An 18,832-nucleotide genomic window follows, 5' to 3' on the forward strand; every position below is an offset into this window, starting at 1 on the left:
GTGGCTTACAATACAATACAATACAATACAATATATCTTTATTGTCATTGTACAGGGGCACAACGAGATTGGGAATGCGCCTCCCATACGATGCAATAAATCAATTAGCTAGTCAGTATTATTTTAAACAACCCAATGAAACAAATTAGAACAGTTTTAAAACAGAATAAAGTGCAAGTAGATCTGTGCCGGTTCACTGTGCGATGTGACCATCCGGCTCAGCAGGACCGGTTCATAGCAGCTATGGCCCTGGGGATGAAGCTGTTCCTGAGTCTGGAGGTGCGGGTGTAGAAAGCCTTGTATCGTCTGCCCGATGTTAGAAGTTCGAACAGACTGTTGCAGGGGTGTGAAGGGTCTTTGTGGATGCTGGTGGCTTTTCTGAGGCATCGTGTGTTGTAGATGCCCTCCAAGGCTGGTAGCTGTGTACCGATAGTCCTCTGAGCTCTATGGACTACCCGCTGAAGAGCTTTCCTCTCTGCCTCTGTGCAGCTGAGGTACCACACAGGGATGCCATGCGTTAGGATGCTCTCTATGGTGCAACGGTAGAAGGTCGTCAGCAGCTGTTGCACAGAGCCATCATTCCTCTTCTTGGTGACATTTTAATCGTACAAGATTGTTGTTTTCTAATTTAAGACTTTCCTCCTTTTGAGTTTAGTTTAGTTTAATATTGTCATGTGTATCAAGCTACAGTAAGCTTTTGTGTTGCGTGCTAGCCAGCCAGCGGAAAGACTATACATGATTAGAAACAGTATGGAGACAGGACAAACAGAATAATGTTTCGTGCAAGATAAAGTCCAGTGGAGTCTTGATAGTCGTTTGATAGTCTGATAAAGTCCAGTGACGATAGTCCAAGGGTCTCCAAAGAGGGAGATGGGAGGTCAGGATCACTCTCTAGTTGGTGAGAGGCCGGTTCATTTGCCAGATAAGTTGTCTGAGTGGCGTTGCTGGGTGATATTTCACATTATTGGGAGATGCCCATCTTCCCACGCCTGATTGTGCTCTCAGTATGGCTGAGTTATTCATGATTCTTCAGCCTTCAGCATTTATCTTGCTCTATCACCTTGGGCTTTCAAAGTATCTCTCTGGTGAAGTGTGAATAGTTTTTGCTAAAACGATTCACTGTTACTTTGCTTGCCTTCTGTATCTTTCCTCTTGTCCTTGTATTAGGCAGTCTCTTAGCTACCGAGAGAGATTAAAAGTGAATAAAATGTAGAGAAAGACAAGGCCATAAATCAACCTGCTCGGGAAGAGTTGTAATGCAGTCCTTAGTCAGTTAATCCTGAAAAAGAATCCCCCTTTCAGGTCAAAGTTGGTTACTGATAAACTGGAAGTGTGACATTGAATGAAATCCAATCTTTGAGGTGTAATATCCACACACTGAAATAATGTCACGCTGGTGTACGATTGTTATCTGACATGGTTGATCTTCACTTGGAACAATATGGAGACTCGGATGCATGAGTTTAGTCTAGTTTTACTTTCGAGAAACAGCACTGAAACAGGCCCATTTTGGCCCACAGCGTCCGTGTCGACCAGCGATCGCGCGCGCTCGCACTATCCTACACACAGAAGGGACCATTTACAATTTATCAAAGCCAATTAGCCAACCAACCTGTACGTCTTTGGAGTGTGGGAGCAAACCGTAGCATCTGGAGAAACCCCACGCAGTCACTGGGAGAACGTACAAACTCCATGCAGACAGTACCCGTGGTAAGGATCGAACCCGGGTGTCTGGTGCTGTTCGGCAGCAGCTGTACCAGTGCACCACTGTGCCGCCCCGCGTACCGAGCGTTCGTTTGTACTTTCAGAGAAAGACTCCTGTATGTGGCTGTGGGAGCCTTTTCAGAACGTACCTGGCTGTGGATTGAAAATGTAGTGAAAGATTAACTTATAAAACGGCCTGACAGATTCTGACAGCACTTATGGGTCTTGGATAATTTATTTAGATCTAATAACAACAATAGTGTGATGGAGATAGCATGATTCCCCCCCCCCCCCCCCCCCCCCTCCCTCATGGCTCTATGTTCTGTCCAATTAATGTGTTGGTGCCTTTGCAAATCAATATGCAACTTTAGGACCCTTGGCCACTGTAGTGGATGAAAGCTTCTTTGGCTGTGAGATATTTCTTTGGCTATGTTTTTAACAGAATCAATCCATTAAAAATAATAAATTGCTTGATTGGAAGACGCTGCATGGAAACAGGCCCTTCGGCCCTCTGAGTTCATGCTGACCGTTCACACTGGTTCTGTCGGTGTTCTTCCAAATAGTTAATGAAATTGCAAACAAAGGGGCTTCTTTAAAATCTTAATCTGCCCCTCAGGTTTGAGGAGCCTTCATTCCACAGTGGAAGATGCATGTGGGTAATTACTTTTAACGTGGGTGGCGATTGATTGATTGATTGATACAGCATAGAAACAGGCCCTTTGGCCCACTGCCACCTTGCTGACCCACAATCACCCATTCACACTAGTTCCATGTTATCCCACTTTCTCGTCCGCTCCCCACACACTAGGGGGCAATTTACAGAGTGCAGATTAACCTACAAACCCGCACGGCTTTAGGATGTGGGAGGAAACCGGAGAACCGAAACCCACGCGGTCACAGGGAGAACGTGCAAACTCCACACGGACAGCACCCGAGGTCAGGATCGAACGCGAGTCTCTGGCGCTTCAAGTGGAGAGGATGGGTGGGTGGGGGAGATCAAGGGAAGCAAGAAGCACTCAGCCGTACATGGTCCGAATGGGAGCCTTTGGCTCCATGTTCTTGGGAGCCCATGGCTATCCCTTTAGGAGCCTCTGGATGGACTGCATGTAGACTTGGTTTCAGATCTGGGTCTATTGACCTTGCCCATTTTGCTATATTTCCATCTCTCAGTATAAACACAGACCACACAGTAGATGTTTTGGAGTGCATCTGAATCTTTTTGAATAATCAGGGGCAGTACAGTGGTGCAGTGGTAGTGCTGCCTTACAGCACCAGAGACCCGGGTTCAATCCTGACTACGGGTGCTGTCTGTACGGAGCTTATACATTCCCCCTGTGACCACGTGTAACGGGTGCTCCGGTTTCCTTCCACACATCAAAGGTGTGCAGGTTTGTAGGTTAATTGGCTTCAGTAAGTTGTAAAATTGTCCCAAATGAGTAGGACGGAACTAGTGTACAGGTGATCGCTGGTCGGTGCAGACTCGGTGGGCCGAAGGGCCTGTTTACATGCTGTATCTCTAAAGTCTAAAGTCTAAAATCTCTCTTGCTCCCTTTGTGACGTGACATCTTGTTACATGTCACAGTCAAGAGTCAGTGATTAATTGACAATAGACAATAGGTGCAGGAGAAGGCTTTTCAGCCCTTCGAGCCAGCACCGCCATTCAATGTGATCATGGCTGATCATCCACAATCAGTACCCCGTTCCTGCCTTCTCCCCATACCCCCTGACTCCGCTATCATTAAGAGCTCTATCTAACTCTCTCTTGAAAGCATCCAAAGAATTGGCCTCCACTGCCTTCTGAGGCAGAGAATTCGACGGATTTACAATTCTCTGACTGAAAAAGTTTTTCCTTATCTCCGTTCTAAATGGCCTACCCCTTATTCTTAAACTGTGGCCCCTGGTTCTGGACTCCCCAACATTGGAAACATTTTTGCCTGCCTCTAGCGTGTCTAATCCCTCAATAACTCTATATGTTTCAATAAGATCCCCTCTCATCCTTCTAAATTCCAGTGTATACAAGCCCAGTCGCTCCAGTCTTTCAACATACGACAGTCCCGCCATTCCGGGAATTAACCTAGTGAACCTACGCTGCACTCCCTCAATAGCAAGAATATCCTTCCTCAAATTTGGAGACTAAAACTGCACACAGTACTCCAGGTGCGGTCTCACTAGGGCCCTGTCCAACTGCAGAAGGACCTCTTTGCTCCTATACTCAACTCCTCTTGTCATGAAGGCCAACATGCCATTAGCTTTCTTCACTGCCTACTGTACCTGCATGCTTACTTTCAGTGACTGATGATCTCTTTGTACTTCCCCATTTCCTAACTTGACACCATTCAGATAATAATCTGCCTTCCTGTCCTTCCAATGTATCTACAACGCTGCAATGACATTCTTGCTTGCAGCAGCTAAACAGGCCCGTAAACACAATACACAAATAATATATGATAATGTTTGTATTAACTAATAACTATAATACCATTGCAAAAAACTGATGAACTTAGTACAACCAGACAGTCCATAGAAGTTCATAGCTGAGGTTAGTGTTAGCTGAGATGGTTACTGGGTGGAAGCCGTTCCTGAACCTGGAGGTCATGAAATATTGCAAATATTTATATAGAACATACAATGTAGAAAAGTACAGCGCAAGGACAGGTTTGAAAATGGGTCCCGACCTAAAACGTCACCTATCCATGTTGTCCAGAGATAAACACAAAATGCTGGAGTAACTCAGAGGGACAGGCACTATCTCGGGATAGAAGGAATGGTGACGTTTTGGGTCGCGATCCTTGTTCAGACCAGTCCAGTCCAGAGATCTTGCCTGACCCACTGAGTTACTCCAGTGCACTGTATCTTTTTCTGTAACCCAACATCTGCATGTCCTTGTTTCTAAAAGAACAGGCCCTTCAGCCCTCTATCGTCTGTGTTTATGTCTGTGCCGAACATGATGCCAGGACCAACTCTCATCTGCCTGCACATAATCCATATCCCTCCGTTCCCTGCACATGCATGAGCCTATCCTGAAGTCTCTGATATGCCACTATCGTATCTGCCTCCACCAACATATGCTTAGACATGTACAATAAATACTTATTAATGTTAAATGCATACATTCCAAAATTGCAAGTACACCATTTCACTGTCCAAAATCCTGCTCACGTACATTAGTCCCCAGTTTAGTAACATCTCGGTTTAAAAAGCTACCTTTCCGTACGGCCTCAATCTCCCCATTTCTGTAATCTTCTATTTTCAACAGGTGAAAAACTTTGTGCGATTTAGTTTTTCACTCCTTCATTGGCCATTTATTGCCTGCTTACTGAAGTGTCACGATGTGGAAGTGCATCATTATCTCTAATTATGAACAAGTTTAATTATATTATCGTTTAATTATAAACATATACTGCAAGCAACATGCTTCATTGTGTCCATACATCACCGTACTCATGAACATGACGATAAACTCCATGAACTTGTGTTGATTGATGATAGCTGCTTCTTTCATTTCTTTTGTGGTAACTTTCCCGGAGAAGTAATCATCTTGATTTTAAAAAAGATGCATAGTGCAGGAGTAACTCGGCAGGTTAGGCAGCATCTCTGGAGAACATAGATAGATGACCCTTCGGGTCGGGACCTTTCTTCAGTCTCTGATTTTGATAAATGTGCTGAATGCGCAGATGAATAATGAACGTTATGACTAGAAATGGATGGAAAGAAAAAATGTTCCCATTGTTGTTAGTTGCTGCATTAATCGGTTGTACGAAATAATTCTTGTCGAAAATTGACAGGGTACATAAATAATAATAATAAATAATACGTTCATACTCTAGAGTCATAGTGATACAGTGTGGAAACAGGCCCTTCGGCCCAGCTCGCCCACACCGGCCAACAATGTCCCAGCTACACTAGTCCCACTTGCCTGTGCTCAGTCCATATCCTTCCAAACCTGTCCTATCCATGTACCTGTCTAATTGTTCCTTAAATGATGGGATAGTCCCAGCCTTAACTACCCCCTCTGGCAGCTTGTTCGATACACCCACCACCTTTTGTGTGAAAAAGTTACTCCTCTGATTCCTATTAAATCTTTTCCCCTTCACCTTGAACCTATGTCCTCTGGTCCTCGATTCCCCTATGCTGGGCAAAAGACTCTGTGAATCTACCTGATCTATTCCTCTCATGATTTAGTATACCTCTATAAGATATCCCCTCATCCTCCTGCACTCCTTGGAATAGAGACCCAGCCTACTCAACCTCTCCTTATAGCTCACACCCTCTAACCATTCAATCTTGGCTTATCTTTCCCTCTCAACCCCATTCTCCTGCCTTCTCCCCATAAACATTGACACCCTTCCTTATCAAAAATCTGTCAATCTCTACCTCGAAAATACCGATTGATTTGGCTTCCACAGTCGTTTGTGGCATTGAATTCCACAGATTCACCACCCTCAGACTAGAGAAATTTCTCCTCTCTCATTTTTAAAGATACATCCTTTTATTCTGAGGCTGTGACCTCTGGTCCTAGACTCTCCCACTAGTGGAAACATCCTCTCCACACCTACGCTATCCAGGCCTTTCACTATTTGGTAAGTTCCAACGAGTTCCCCCCTCATCCTTCTAAACTCCAGCGAGTCGAGGCCCAGAGCTGTCAAATGATTGATTGCTGGCAAAAAAAATTGATTGAGTGGGATCAATATCTCTGAATATGATTCTGCCCTGTATCAACGTCTATATGCACCTATGTTTAAATCAGTGCCAGTGAACAGGAACGAAGTATTCGAAAGTAACCCTTTCTTGTATGTGCCAAATGTTAGATGTGGTTTACCAGAATGTTGCCTGGATTAGAGGGTATTAGCTACAGGGAGAGGTTGGACAGGCTTGGATTGTTCTCTCTGGAAAGCCTGAGGTTGAGGGAGACTTGATAGAAGTATATAAAATTATAAGAGTCAGAACCCCAGAGTGGAAATATCAAACATTAGAGGGCACAGCTTTAAGTTGAGAGGGGCAAAGTTTAAAGGAGATCACGTTTTTTTTTCACACAGAGGTTAGTGGGTGCCTGGAACACGCTGCCAGGGTTGGTGGTGGAGGCAGATATGTTAGTGGCCTTTGAGAGACTTTTGGATTGGCGCATGGATATGCAGGAAATGGAGGGATATAGATCACGAACAGGCAGATGAGAGTTGGTCTTGGCACATGCTCGGCACAGACATTGTGGGCCGAAGGGCCTGTTCCTGAGTTGTACTGTTCCATATTCTAGTAACACATGCACATTAACCCTGCTTCCGAAATGTATTTCCTTTCGCTTCAAAGCATTCACAGTGCCGGTTATTTAATGACTTGTAAATGCTACCATGGTGTGGCATGGAACTGTAAATTATTTTAATTCTGTCATTTTGCATTAAACATGCAACTGCAAGTAGAAAGATTGTCAAGGGCTCCAGTTTTCCCTCAAGCAAACTGTACCTAATGTTAGGTACAGTTGTTAGGAAGTTAGAAATGAGGATTGATAGCAGTGGATGCAAGCATGCGTGGTCTTGGTAATAATCAACCTGGAAGCATTGTTTTAAATCACTGCATGATTGACACAGCTTCAGATATTAATTAGACTTTGCTGTAGTCAGTGGAAGTCCCTTGGGAGTGGTCAAAGCAGAAATTAATGTGTTCCATTTTTAATTTTGTTAATTTCTTTCCATTTCAGTGATTATATATTTAATGACTGAATTTGCATTTGGTCAATGGTGCTTTATTATCACATTGCCAGACATACAGTGAAATTATTTTTTTGCATACAGTTCGGTAGAGTATTTCCATACCCAAGCACAATCCCCAATTCGTGCAAAGTGTGTAGAAATAGTCCACTGAGGCCGCTTGCAAGAGTCGCCAGGTTTTGGCGCCTTTACCAATGTCCAGTCCGGTCCACGCGCTCGGTCTCCTGGAGCAGTGGCCGATCCGGGCAAGTCCCAGGCTGCTGCAGGGCCTCCAGCCGTCAGACCATCCAGTGACCCATCGTCCCTCTCCTTGCCCGGCCACCTTCAGCCTTTGTGTCTTGGGGGAGCCTCCCACTGCCGACCTTGAGGGTGTGGAAGGCAAGACCGCGGTTAACTCTCTTATCGGCCCGTGCTCCTCGCGTCCGCTGTCATCGGCTCCCTCCGTCCTCCTCTCCGGTCCTCAGGGGATGAGGAGTGACCCAGGTCATCGGTTCTTCCTCCCATATATGCCGAACTGTAGCACTTCAAAAAGAAATAAAGGTTTAACAGCAGATTTAATAGGATTTTTCCCCAGGTATAAAAGTCACCTGTAAGAGTAACTCAGCGGGTCAGGCAGCATCTCTGAAGAGAAGGAATGGGTGACATTTTGTGTCAGACCCTTCTTGAGACTGAACTTCACCTATTCCTTTATCTTCGGTATAAACCAGCATCTGCAGTCCCTTCCTACACCAAAGAATGAAAGATTTTTCAGATGATCATTAAGGATTCACAGGTTGCGTTCTTGGTAGTTTGACTGATGTGGGACAATGAATTTTGCTTTATATAATAATGTAAAAGAACAGACTGCTGAGATTGTGTTGAAACCACCAAAGGACTGTGGTTCAATTCTCTGCTTTGCTTTTCGCAATCTTTTAAGTTCTCAATCTGCTTTCATCTTACTCATTTGAGTATATCTATCAGTCAAGCTCTTGGGTTTGCCAGCACATGCTGTGAATCCTTGATTCTTTGCTGAATCTTGGAAAATACTCCTTTACTTTTGAGGTTGTGTTTCCTTCTTTGTACAGTCGGGAAGAAGCTTGGCGGACTGTGAAATGCAGTGGGTACATTTCAGTTTCTAGCTTCTCTGATATAGATCTTAGAATTCATCAAGTCATGCCATTGATGTGAAAACAGAAGTGTCCAACTCTCTTGGAACTGAGGCATTATATCTACAAAGGACAAACTCGGAATACTTCACAGTTCTGAATACAATGCTAAATTCTTTCGGGAGACAAAAGTTAAATTGTAAATTGGGTTTTCGGAAATGGAAACTTTCTCCCTTTGAGTTTATGCAATCGTTCATGGTAGGCCGAGTAACAGATGCAGCGAATATTTACCATCTGTTACTCCTGAAGTTATCAGTGTCAGCGTGTATCTATAGCGGTGCTGATAAGCAGGCGGTCTGCTTTGGTGCAGGTGATAAGTTCCAATTGGTAAACGCGTCCTCGCGCCTTTGATGCTCCGTATCGTAGCTTCAGCACTGGCACGAGCAGAAAACACAAGGGGAAAATAAATTGCTTAAATCATTTTATCAGAGGTGAAAGTCACAACCTTGAGAATTGTGATTTAAATCATAATATTTCCATCCTGTCCCCATCTTTAATTATTATATTTCAGTGATAAGTTGTTATGTTTTGACCATAATTTATTTTAAAATAATTTATTTTTGACCATAAACTATTTTAAAAATATGCAATCAATTAATTTTCCTTGTAATTTTTGTTTAAATTTTCAATTTATTTTTTGTTGTTTTTTTTCCTTCAGATTTATTGCCTATTTCCCATTCATTCCTCCCCACCTACTTCTGTGATGGAGGCATGAAGTTCTGTTCGTCCAGCTGCTCCACGCAGTCGTTGAATTCCACCAGACCATCTGGGCAATTTAATCCCAGTGCTTACATAAATCCAGAATTTCAAAACCAGCCTCAGTAACAATAAGCAGAGCACTTCTGCTTTGTCACAGAACGTAGAACAATACAGCACAGGAACTGGCCCTTCAGCCCGCAATGTCTCTGCCAAACATGATGCCGTTAAACTGATCTCACTTGCCTGTACACGATCCATATCCCTCTATACGTTGCACCTCCATATGGCCACATAAAAGCTTCTCAAACGCCGCCTTAAATTTATCGTATCTGTCTCTACCACCATCCCTGCCCAGGCCCATCACTCTTTTTGCCAAAAAACCTGCCCCGCTCATCTCTATTAAACTTTCCCCCTCTCACCATGAAGCTGTGCCCTCTCGTGTTGGACATTGCCACCCTGGGTAAAAAGGTCCTGTCTACCCTGTCCCCATGCCCGCTATAATTTTATATTCTTCTCTCCCCTCTCCCCTCCAACTCCGACGATCCAAAGAGAACAGTTCAAGTTTATCCAACCTCTCCCTCCAGCTGATTTCCAGCATGGAGTCATATGGCATAGAAGTAGGCCCCTTGTCCCAACTCGTCCATGCCGACCAAGAAGCCCCGTCTAAGCTAGTCCCATTTGTTTGAGTACGGCCCGTATCCCTCTAAACCTTTCCTCTCCATGCACCTGTCCAAATGTTCTTGCATGTTCTCCTTGTGACTGTGTTGGTTTCCTCTGGGTTTCATAGAGTCACAGAAACCGGGTGCTCCAGTTTCCTCCCGTGTGGAGTCACAGAGTCATACCGCATGAAAACCGACTCTTCAGCCAAAGCTGACCCAGTTGCCCCACCTACACTAGTCCCACCTGCCTGCTATTGGCCCATATCCCTCTAACCTCTCCTATCCATCAAGGGTGGCACGGTGATGCAGCGGCAGAGTTGCTGCCTTATAGGACCAGAGACCCAGGTTTGATCCTGACTGCGGGTGTTGTCTGTACAAAGTTTGTACGTTCTCCCCATGCCCTGCGTGGGTTTTCCCCGGGTGCTCCAGTTTCCTCCCTCACTCCAAAAGCGTACTCCAAAAGGTTTGTAGGTTAAATGACTTCTGTAAAATTGTAAGTTTTCCCCAATGCGTAGGTGCTAGTGTATGGGGTGATCGCTGGTTGACATGGACTCGGTGGGCCAAAGGGCCTGTTTCTGCCCTATCTCTAAACTAAACTAAACTATCGATATTAAATTAAACTATTCTCAGAGAGTGGTGAATCTGTGGAATTCTCTGCCACAGAGGGTAGTTGAGGCCAGTTCATTGGCTATATTTAAGAGGGAGTTAGATGTGGCCCTTGTGGTTAAAGGGGTCAGGGGGTATGGAGAGAAGGCAGGTACAGGATACTGAGTTGGATGATCAGCCATGATCATATTGAATGGTGGTGCAGGCTCGAAGGGCCGAATGGCCTACTCCTGCACCTATTTTCTATGTTTCTATGATATACATGTCCATTTGTAGTCTTTTCCCTTTTGATTACAATTTTGAATTTTCTGGTTGGAACTAGGCTGTGATTTTTTTTTTTTTAGTTTAAATAGTCAGTGGTACAGGTAATGGAGTGGAATTATTCAACAGGATTGTAATTTGTAACGTACCTGCAGAGGTCCGTGATCACATTTAAATATGAAAACTCTCGCAGGACAGATAGTGACCTTTTCTTTGTTGCTCATTCAGAGCATGTTCAACAAGGTTTTCCATTAAATGTGGCAACGGCAGTACAAACTAAACCAGTGATGCTAATCCTCCATCAAGGGGCTCACCAAACTGTAGGCTTGTAGCAAAGAAAATTGCTTTCAAGTATTTTTATTTAGTATGACAATGACAAAATAGGCAGTGTGGTATGCTGTGAAAATAATTCTTCCCTTCAAATCTCAGCTGAGCTTGGCAATCAGTATCATTGAATTGCTTTTATAGATTTCTGTACTTTCAAATAATATAAAAATGGGCATCAAGGTATAATAATCTACTCAATATTCATTTCTCTTTAAGTCCCATCAACTCTCATGCAATTCTCGTAGCGAATAATCCAATAAACCTGAAATCTTGTGGGTTAATTGGCTCGGTATGTTGCCGCTGTTGTGTTGTGAAAGTGTGATAACATAGAACTAGTGTGAACGGGTGTTCGATGGCCAGCATGGACTCTGTGGGCCGAATGGCCTGTTTCAATGCTGTGTCGAACAATCAATCAATCAATGGCCACCCATATTGAAAGTAATTACACACTGACATCTTCAAACATGGATTGTTTTCTCTGGGATGTTTTGTTTTAAGTTCAGAGATACAGCGCGGAAACAGGCCCTTTCGGCCCACTCGGTCCGCGCCGACCAGTGATCCCCGCACAATAACACTATCCTATACCAACTAGGGACAATTTTTACATTTACCAAGCCAATTAACCTACATACCTGTACGTCTTTGGAGTGTGGGAGGAAACCAAAGATCTCGGAGAAAACCCACGCAGGTCACGGGGAGAACGTACAAACTCTGTACAGACAGGAGTGTTGGGGGATGGCGGGAGACGTGATAGAAGTATATAAAATGATGAGAAGCAAAGATAGGGTACACAGCTACCTCAATCCTCAGGGTCACAGTAGGAAGAAAAAATGTTTTTCTTCAACATCTCTTCAATTCTATGCAAATTCTATGATGTTCTCGGGAACAGCTTCTTCCCCTCTGTTATCAGGCTTCTGAACGGTCCTTCCATAAGCTAGGGTACTGTCTGATTCACCTCTACCCCATTGAGGACATTGGACTTTGTCTGTGGAACTGGTGCGCTACAATGCTGAGAACTATATTCCGCACTCTGTATCTTCCCCTTTGCTCTACCTATTGTACTTGAGTTTGACTTGATTGTGTTTGTGTACGGTATTATTTGATCTGTTTGCACAGCACGCCAAAGAAACCCTCTCACTGCAGCCGGGTACACGTGAGGATAATGAGCCTGAATCTAAAACCGGAGCTGCCTTTGTGCTGTGGTCTGCCGTGTGTGGTCCGTGCAGTGGCCAGGGAGAGGCAGTGTTGCTCTGCTGAAATGACAACTAAACGCTCGACTTTCTCTCCCACAGAAAGAACGTGAGAAAGGGTCTAACCTGGCATTCATGTTCCGCCAACCATTTGCTGCTGGTCGAGTCTTCAGCATCAGCATGTTAGATACACTGCTGTACCAGGTAGAACCAGACTTCACTTTCATTCAAATCCCAAACTCCAATAGGCTGTCAATAACTCATACAAACAGGCTGACTTGGAGCATTGCCAAATGAGGAATATGTGTGCACCTATCCTGCAAATTAGTACATCCTTTTTTATGGAGTAGGCTGATTGGCATTTATTTGATTTGACATTCATCTTATGAATCCAACAATGTCAAATGCTGTATAATCAGGCTAAATGATTAGGATTTTTTTGCCTCATCAAAAAGCCGAAATTACCACCAAACGATTCTCTGTACAAATTACATTCATGTTGGCTTCTGCAGGTAAAGATTATATCTCAGGCGTCTGCAGGCTCAGTCCTGATGCGTGTTCAGGACTTAGTAATAAAGAACATCCGTTATTGAAGACAAGAATTCTCAATGAAACAAAATGTCAGTAACCCAGTGAATCACAGTCAGCCCATGTGATGCACTCGGCTCTTAAAGGAACCCAGACACTTCACTTTAGTTTAGAGATGCAGCGTAAAGCCATGCACCCCATCGCCTATTTACACATAGAAACTTTTATGATTGGTATTTATGAAAGCATGCACTAGTATCAATTGAGCCAAAGATAGCCACAAAGTGCTGGAGTAACTCAGTGGTTCAGGCAGCATCTTTAGGAAAAGGGGACGTACAACGAGATCTGGGTGTCCTAGTGAATCAGTCACTGAAAGGAAGCATGCAGGTACAGCAGGCAGTGAAGAAAGCCAATGGAATGTTGGCCTTCATAACAAGAGGAGTTGAGTATAGGAGCAAAGAGGTCCTTCCGCAGTTGTACAGGGCCCTAGTGAAACTGCACCTGGAGTACTGTGTGCAGTTTTGGTCTCCAAATTTGAGGAAGGACATTCTTGCTATTGAGGGCGTGCAGCGTAGGTTTACTAGGTTAATTCCCGGAATGGTGGGACTGTTGTATGTTGAAAGACTGGCGCGACTGGGCTTGTATACACTGGAATTTAGAAGGATGAGAGGAGATCTTATCGAAACGTATAAGATCATTAAGGGGTTGGACACGTTAGAGGCAGGAAACATGTTCCCAATGTTGGGGGAGTCCAGAACAAGGGGCCACAGTTTAAGAATAAGGGGTAGGCCATTTAGAACTGAGATGAGGAAAAACGTTTTCAGTCAGAGAGTTGTGAATCTGTGGAATTCTCTGCCTCAGAAGGCAGTGGAGGCCATTTCTCTGAATGCATTCAAGAGAGAGCTGGATAGAGCTCTTAAGGATAGCGGAGTCAGGGGGTATGGGGAGAAGGCAGCAACGGGGTACTGATTGAGAATGATCAGCCATGATCACATTGAATGGCGGTGCTGGCTCGAAGGGCCGAACGGCCTCCTCCTGCACCTATTGTCTATTGGAACATGGATAGTTGACGTTTTGGGACGGGACCCTTCTACAGACAGGTTCCGACCTGAAACGCCACCCATCTTTTTTTCTTCAGAGATGCTCTCTGACCAGCTGACTGACTCCAGCACTTTGTATCCATCTTCGGTATAAACCAGCATCTGCAGTTCCTTCCTGCACATATCAATTGTAAATTGTATTGGTCACTCAGCTTCTGAGATCTCCTCAAGAGAAAAGGTGCATTTGTCTGTTGAGAAATACGCTTCAAAGCATGGATTGCTTTCTCTGGAGTGTCGGGGTGGAGGAGAGACCTGATAGAAGTATATACAGTTATGAGAGGCATAGATAGGGGAGACAGTCAGAACCTTTTTCCCCAGGTGGAATTCCAAAGACTAGAGGACATAAATTTAAAGTGAGAGGGGCAAAGTTTAAAGGAGGTGTAAATCATGAGAGGAATAGATCAGGTAGATGCCCACAGTCTCTTACCCAGAGTAGGGGGGGTCGAGGACCAGAGGACATAGGTTCAAAGTAAAGGGGAAAAAATTTAACAAGAATATGAGGGGTAACTTTTTCACACAAAGGGTGGTGGGTATATGGAACGAGCTGCCAGAGGAGGTAGTTGAAGTTGGGACTATGGCAACATTTAAGAAACAATTAGACAGGTATATGGATTAGACAGATTTGGAGGGATATGGGCAGGTGGGACTAGTGTAGCTGGACATGTTGGCCGGTGTGTGCAAGCTGGGCCGAAGGGCTTGTTTCCACGCTGTTTCACTTTATGACTATGAGATGTTTGGGGCATGTTGTTTACACAGAGGGTGGTGGGGACCAGGGGAGTGGTAGAGGCAGATACGATAGGGGCATTTTAAGAAGCATTTGGAAAGGCACATGGATATGCAGGGAATAGAGGGATATGGATCATGTGCTGGCAGAGGTGATTAGTTCATATTGGCAACATGTTTGGCACAGAAACTGTTGGCCGAAGGGCCTGCTCCTGTGTTGTACTATTCTATGTAGAAACAAAGACATGCACATACTAGGTAATACACAGAAGGGCACAAAGTACTGTATAACTCAGCGGGTCAGGCAGTATCTCTGGAGAATATGAATCGGTGATATTTTGGGTTGAGACCCTTCTTCACACTGGGTGACGTTTCGGGGCAAGACCCTTCTACAGACTGAAGATCTTGGGTGTGAAGAAGGGTCTCGCCCTGAAACATCACCTATCCATGTTTTCCCGAGATGCTGCCTGACCCGCTGAGTTACTCCAGCACTCTGTGAAACGTCATGTATCCATGTTCTCCAGAGATGCTGCCTGACCCGCTGAGTTACTCCAGCACTCTGTGAAACGTCACCTATCCATGTTCTCCAGAGATGCTGGCTGACCCGCTGAGTTACCCAGCACTTTCTGCACTGTTCTATATTCTAAGTCATTCGCCAATCAAAGGCAGGCCAGGGTAATGTGGGCCTTTGATGATATTGGCTGCTTTTTTGAGACAAACGTGATCTTGAAGGGCTGTAAGGCCACCTCAAGTGCTGTAGCTAAAATACTTATATTATTCCAGCAAGATCTTTCACTCTGGTGAATAGTTCCATTGTAATATGTTGTTTGCTATTTGTTTTCATTGCAGTCATTTGTGAAGGACTATATGATATCTATCACACGGCTGCTTCTAGGATTGGATACAACGCCGGGTTCTGGATTCCTCTGCGCGGTACGTTCCATTTACCCATTTGTTACAAGTTCCTAATACGTGAATTGTTCCATAAACATCGCCAGGTGTCTGCCTTGCGGCAGCTTGCCTCTGCTCAGTAATGCCTCTCCTTTGTATTGTCTCTCCTTAATTTTAAGGCAAGATTTTCATCAATTTGTGTCACTTTCGACGTTTGATTATTTGGATCTCAGTGCCAACCAGACATCGAGTAAAAATATAGAGGGAGGTCCAGGTGAACCTCTGTCTCTGCTGCAAGGGCTGCCTTGGTCCCTGGACGGAGGTGAGGGAGGAGATATAGGGGCCGGTGTTACATCTCCTGCAGTTGCAGGGGAAAATACCTGGGGAGGGGACTCTTGGGTGGAAATGGATGAGGGAACCGAGGAGTAGTGGAGGGAGTGGTCTCCGCGGGAAGTGGGTGGGGATGAGAAGATGTTTGATGGCGGTGGGATCAGGTTGGAGGTGATGGGAATGTCCGAGGATGATGTGTTGGCTGTGTGGAGGCTGGTGGGGTGAAAGGTAAGGACCAGGGGAACTCTATTCTGGTTCAGTCTCGGGGGAGGGGGAGCGAGAGCAGAACTACGGGGCACAGAGGAGACACGGGTGAGGGAGGCAACCACAACAGCAGGGGGGGGATACAACACTCACGAAGGAAAGAGGACCCCTCGGATATCCTACAATGGAAAGCCTCACCTTGAGAGCAGATGCGGTGGAGACAGTGACACTGAGAGTAGGGGACAGTGCCCCTGCAGGGTGGGAGATGGGACAGCATCTGCACTTCCTCACGTTTCCAGACATCTTAACAACATCAACTTGACCAACAGCATTGACAATAGACAATAGACAATAGGTGCAGGAAGAGGCCATTCGGCCCTTCGAGCCAGCACCGCCATTCAATGTGATCATGGCTGATCATTCTCAATCAGTACCCCATTCCTGCCTTCTCCCCATACCCCCTGACTCCGCTATCCTTAAGAGCTCTATCCAGCTCTCTCTTGAATGCATTCAGAGAATTGGCCTCCACTGCCTTCTGAGGCAGAGAATTCCACAGATTCACAACTCTCTGACTGAAAAAGTTTTTCCTCATCTCAGTTCTAAATGGCCTTCCCCTTGTTCTTAAACTGTGGCCCCTTGTTCTGGACTCCCCCAACATTGGGAACATGTTTCCTGCCTCTAACGTGTCCAACCTCTTAATAATCTTATACGTTTCGATAAGATCTCCTCTCATCCTTCTAAATTCCAGCATATACAAGCCTAGTCGCTCCAGTCTTTCAACATATGATAGTCCCGCCATTCCGGAAATTAACCTAGTAAACCTACGCTACACGCCCTCAATAGCAAGAATTGAGACAGGAACAGGAGCTTCTGGGATGGGGGCTTATCTAAAAAGCCTGTTAAATGCCGTTTATAGAATCGGTCTCCGACACCAACCCAGGCAGTGTGTTCCACGCACCCACCACCATTAGTGTAAAAAAAAGTTGCCCTGCACTTCCCCTTTAAACTTTGCCCCTCTCACCTTAACACTATGCCCTTTAGTATTTGATATCTCTATCCTGGAAAAAGGTTCTGACTGTCTACCCTATCTATGCCTCTCTTAATTTTATATACTCGTATATACTTCTCTCAGCTTCTGACGCTCCAGAGAAAACAATCCAAAGTTGTCTAACCTCTCCTTACAGCTTACACCCTCTAATCCAGGAAGCACACTTTGGCACCTCTCCCACAACCTCCACATCCTTCTTTCAATGGGGTAAATCCAATGGCGTGCTGAGTTCCAATGACGTGCTGAGAGTCACGCAGCGTGGAAGCAGGCCGTTCAGCCCAACTCTCCTTGATCAATGAACCATTCAGCCCACAGCGTGCCCTCTAATTTTAGAATCCTCTTGCCCAGGAAAAAGATACAAGCGTTCAGTGTATCGATGCCCCTCGTGATCATGTACGCTTCAATAGAGTACAACCACTATTATATCTGCCTCCACTACCACCCTTCCCAGCACCAAAGAAAAAAAGTCCCAGCCGACACAACCTCTCTCTGTAACTCAAGCCCAGGTAACATCCTGGTGAATCCATTCTCTTGCTTATTCAATTTGGCGTCGTGTTTTCCTGAAGAAAGAATTGCCAATAAGCAAACATTGTCCCTTCTATTACGTCTCTCACATTAATGCCTGGGCAGTTGCAAACTATAGCTTTTTGCAGGTTTAATCTTGTAAGAAAGTATGTTCAAAAGCACTTGGTGGAGAGCCCTGATTGGTAACTAAGCAACAATGTGACTCAGTTCACTGTTGCTAAGTAATTTCTGAATGGGCTCAATAGCTCATATTTTTATCATTTGTGTGTTGAAAGTGCATGTCATAATATCCAGTGCACCAATGTAGGTTTCTGAGCTCTTTTTTAATGCATTGTTACCTGTATCTAGTAGTTCTGAAAAATCAGATTTGCACCTGATTGTGTTCTTTTTTTAAATTGTATTTCTGCTGTTTGAATATTGCGGCCTAATTTGGGAGTTTAGAGTGTAGAGAGATACAGCAAGGAAACTGACCCTTTGGTCTACCGAGTCCACGCCGACCATCGATCACACGTTCACACTAGTTCTATGTTATTCCACGTTCTCACCCGCTCCCTACAATTTGCAGAGGATAGTTAACCTACAAACCCGCACGTCTTTGGGATGTGGGAGGAAACCGGAACACCCGGAGGCAACCCACGCGGTCACAGGGAGAACTTGCAAACTCCACACGGACATAGTCAGGATGGAACCTGGGTCTCTGGCACTGTGAGGCAGCAGCTCCACCCGCTAAACCATTGTACTGCCATGGACATCTCCAGGATTCTGTTATAGCTCCAACAGAACCTGTTGGAGGGGAACTTTAGAGCATAGAACGGATCAGTATAGCATGGGAAGAGGCCCTTCGGCCCACAATGTCCATGTCGTAAGTGACGGTAGATTAAACTAATCTCTTCTGCCTGCACATAATCCATATCCCTCCTTTCCCTGCATTTCCATGTGCCGTTCTGAAAGTCTTTTAAATGTCACTATCATATCTGCCTCCACCAGCGCGTTCCAGGCACCCACCACCCTCTGTGTAAAAAAACATTCACTCTCCTTTAAACTTTGCTCCTCTCACCGTAAACCTATGCTTTCTAGTCTTTGACATTTTCACCCTTGGGGAAAAGTTTCTGACAGATTACCCTCTCTACACCTCTCATAATGTTAAAGAATCTACAGTACTTCTTCCATGTGCTCACTTTTATTCGTTT

The 18,832-nt window shown here is 44.9% G+C and overlaps 1 protein-coding gene across 1 annotated transcript in view; it reads left to right on the forward strand.

Moving 5' to 3' along the window:
• The window catches only part of LOC144597930 (potassium channel subfamily T member 2-like), a 475,868-nt gene that overhangs the window by 326,889 nt on the left and 130,147 nt on the right, over window positions 1-18,832 (forward strand). Inside the window, exons 25-26 of the mRNA XM_078407745.1 lie at window positions 12,396-12,497; window positions 15,494-15,577. Of these exons, the coding sequence (XP_078263871.1) occupies window positions 12,396-12,497; window positions 15,494-15,577 (186 nt within the window). The remainder of the gene's footprint in view (window positions 1-12,395; window positions 12,498-15,493; window positions 15,578-18,832) is intronic.

This window comes from Rhinoraja longicauda, chromosome 11 (genome assembly GCF_053455715.1).
Source record: "Rhinoraja longicauda isolate Sanriku21f chromosome 11, sRhiLon1.1, whole genome shotgun sequence".
Lineage (NCBI taxonomy): Eukaryota > Metazoa > Chordata > Chondrichthyes > Rajiformes > Arhynchobatidae > Rhinoraja > Rhinoraja longicauda.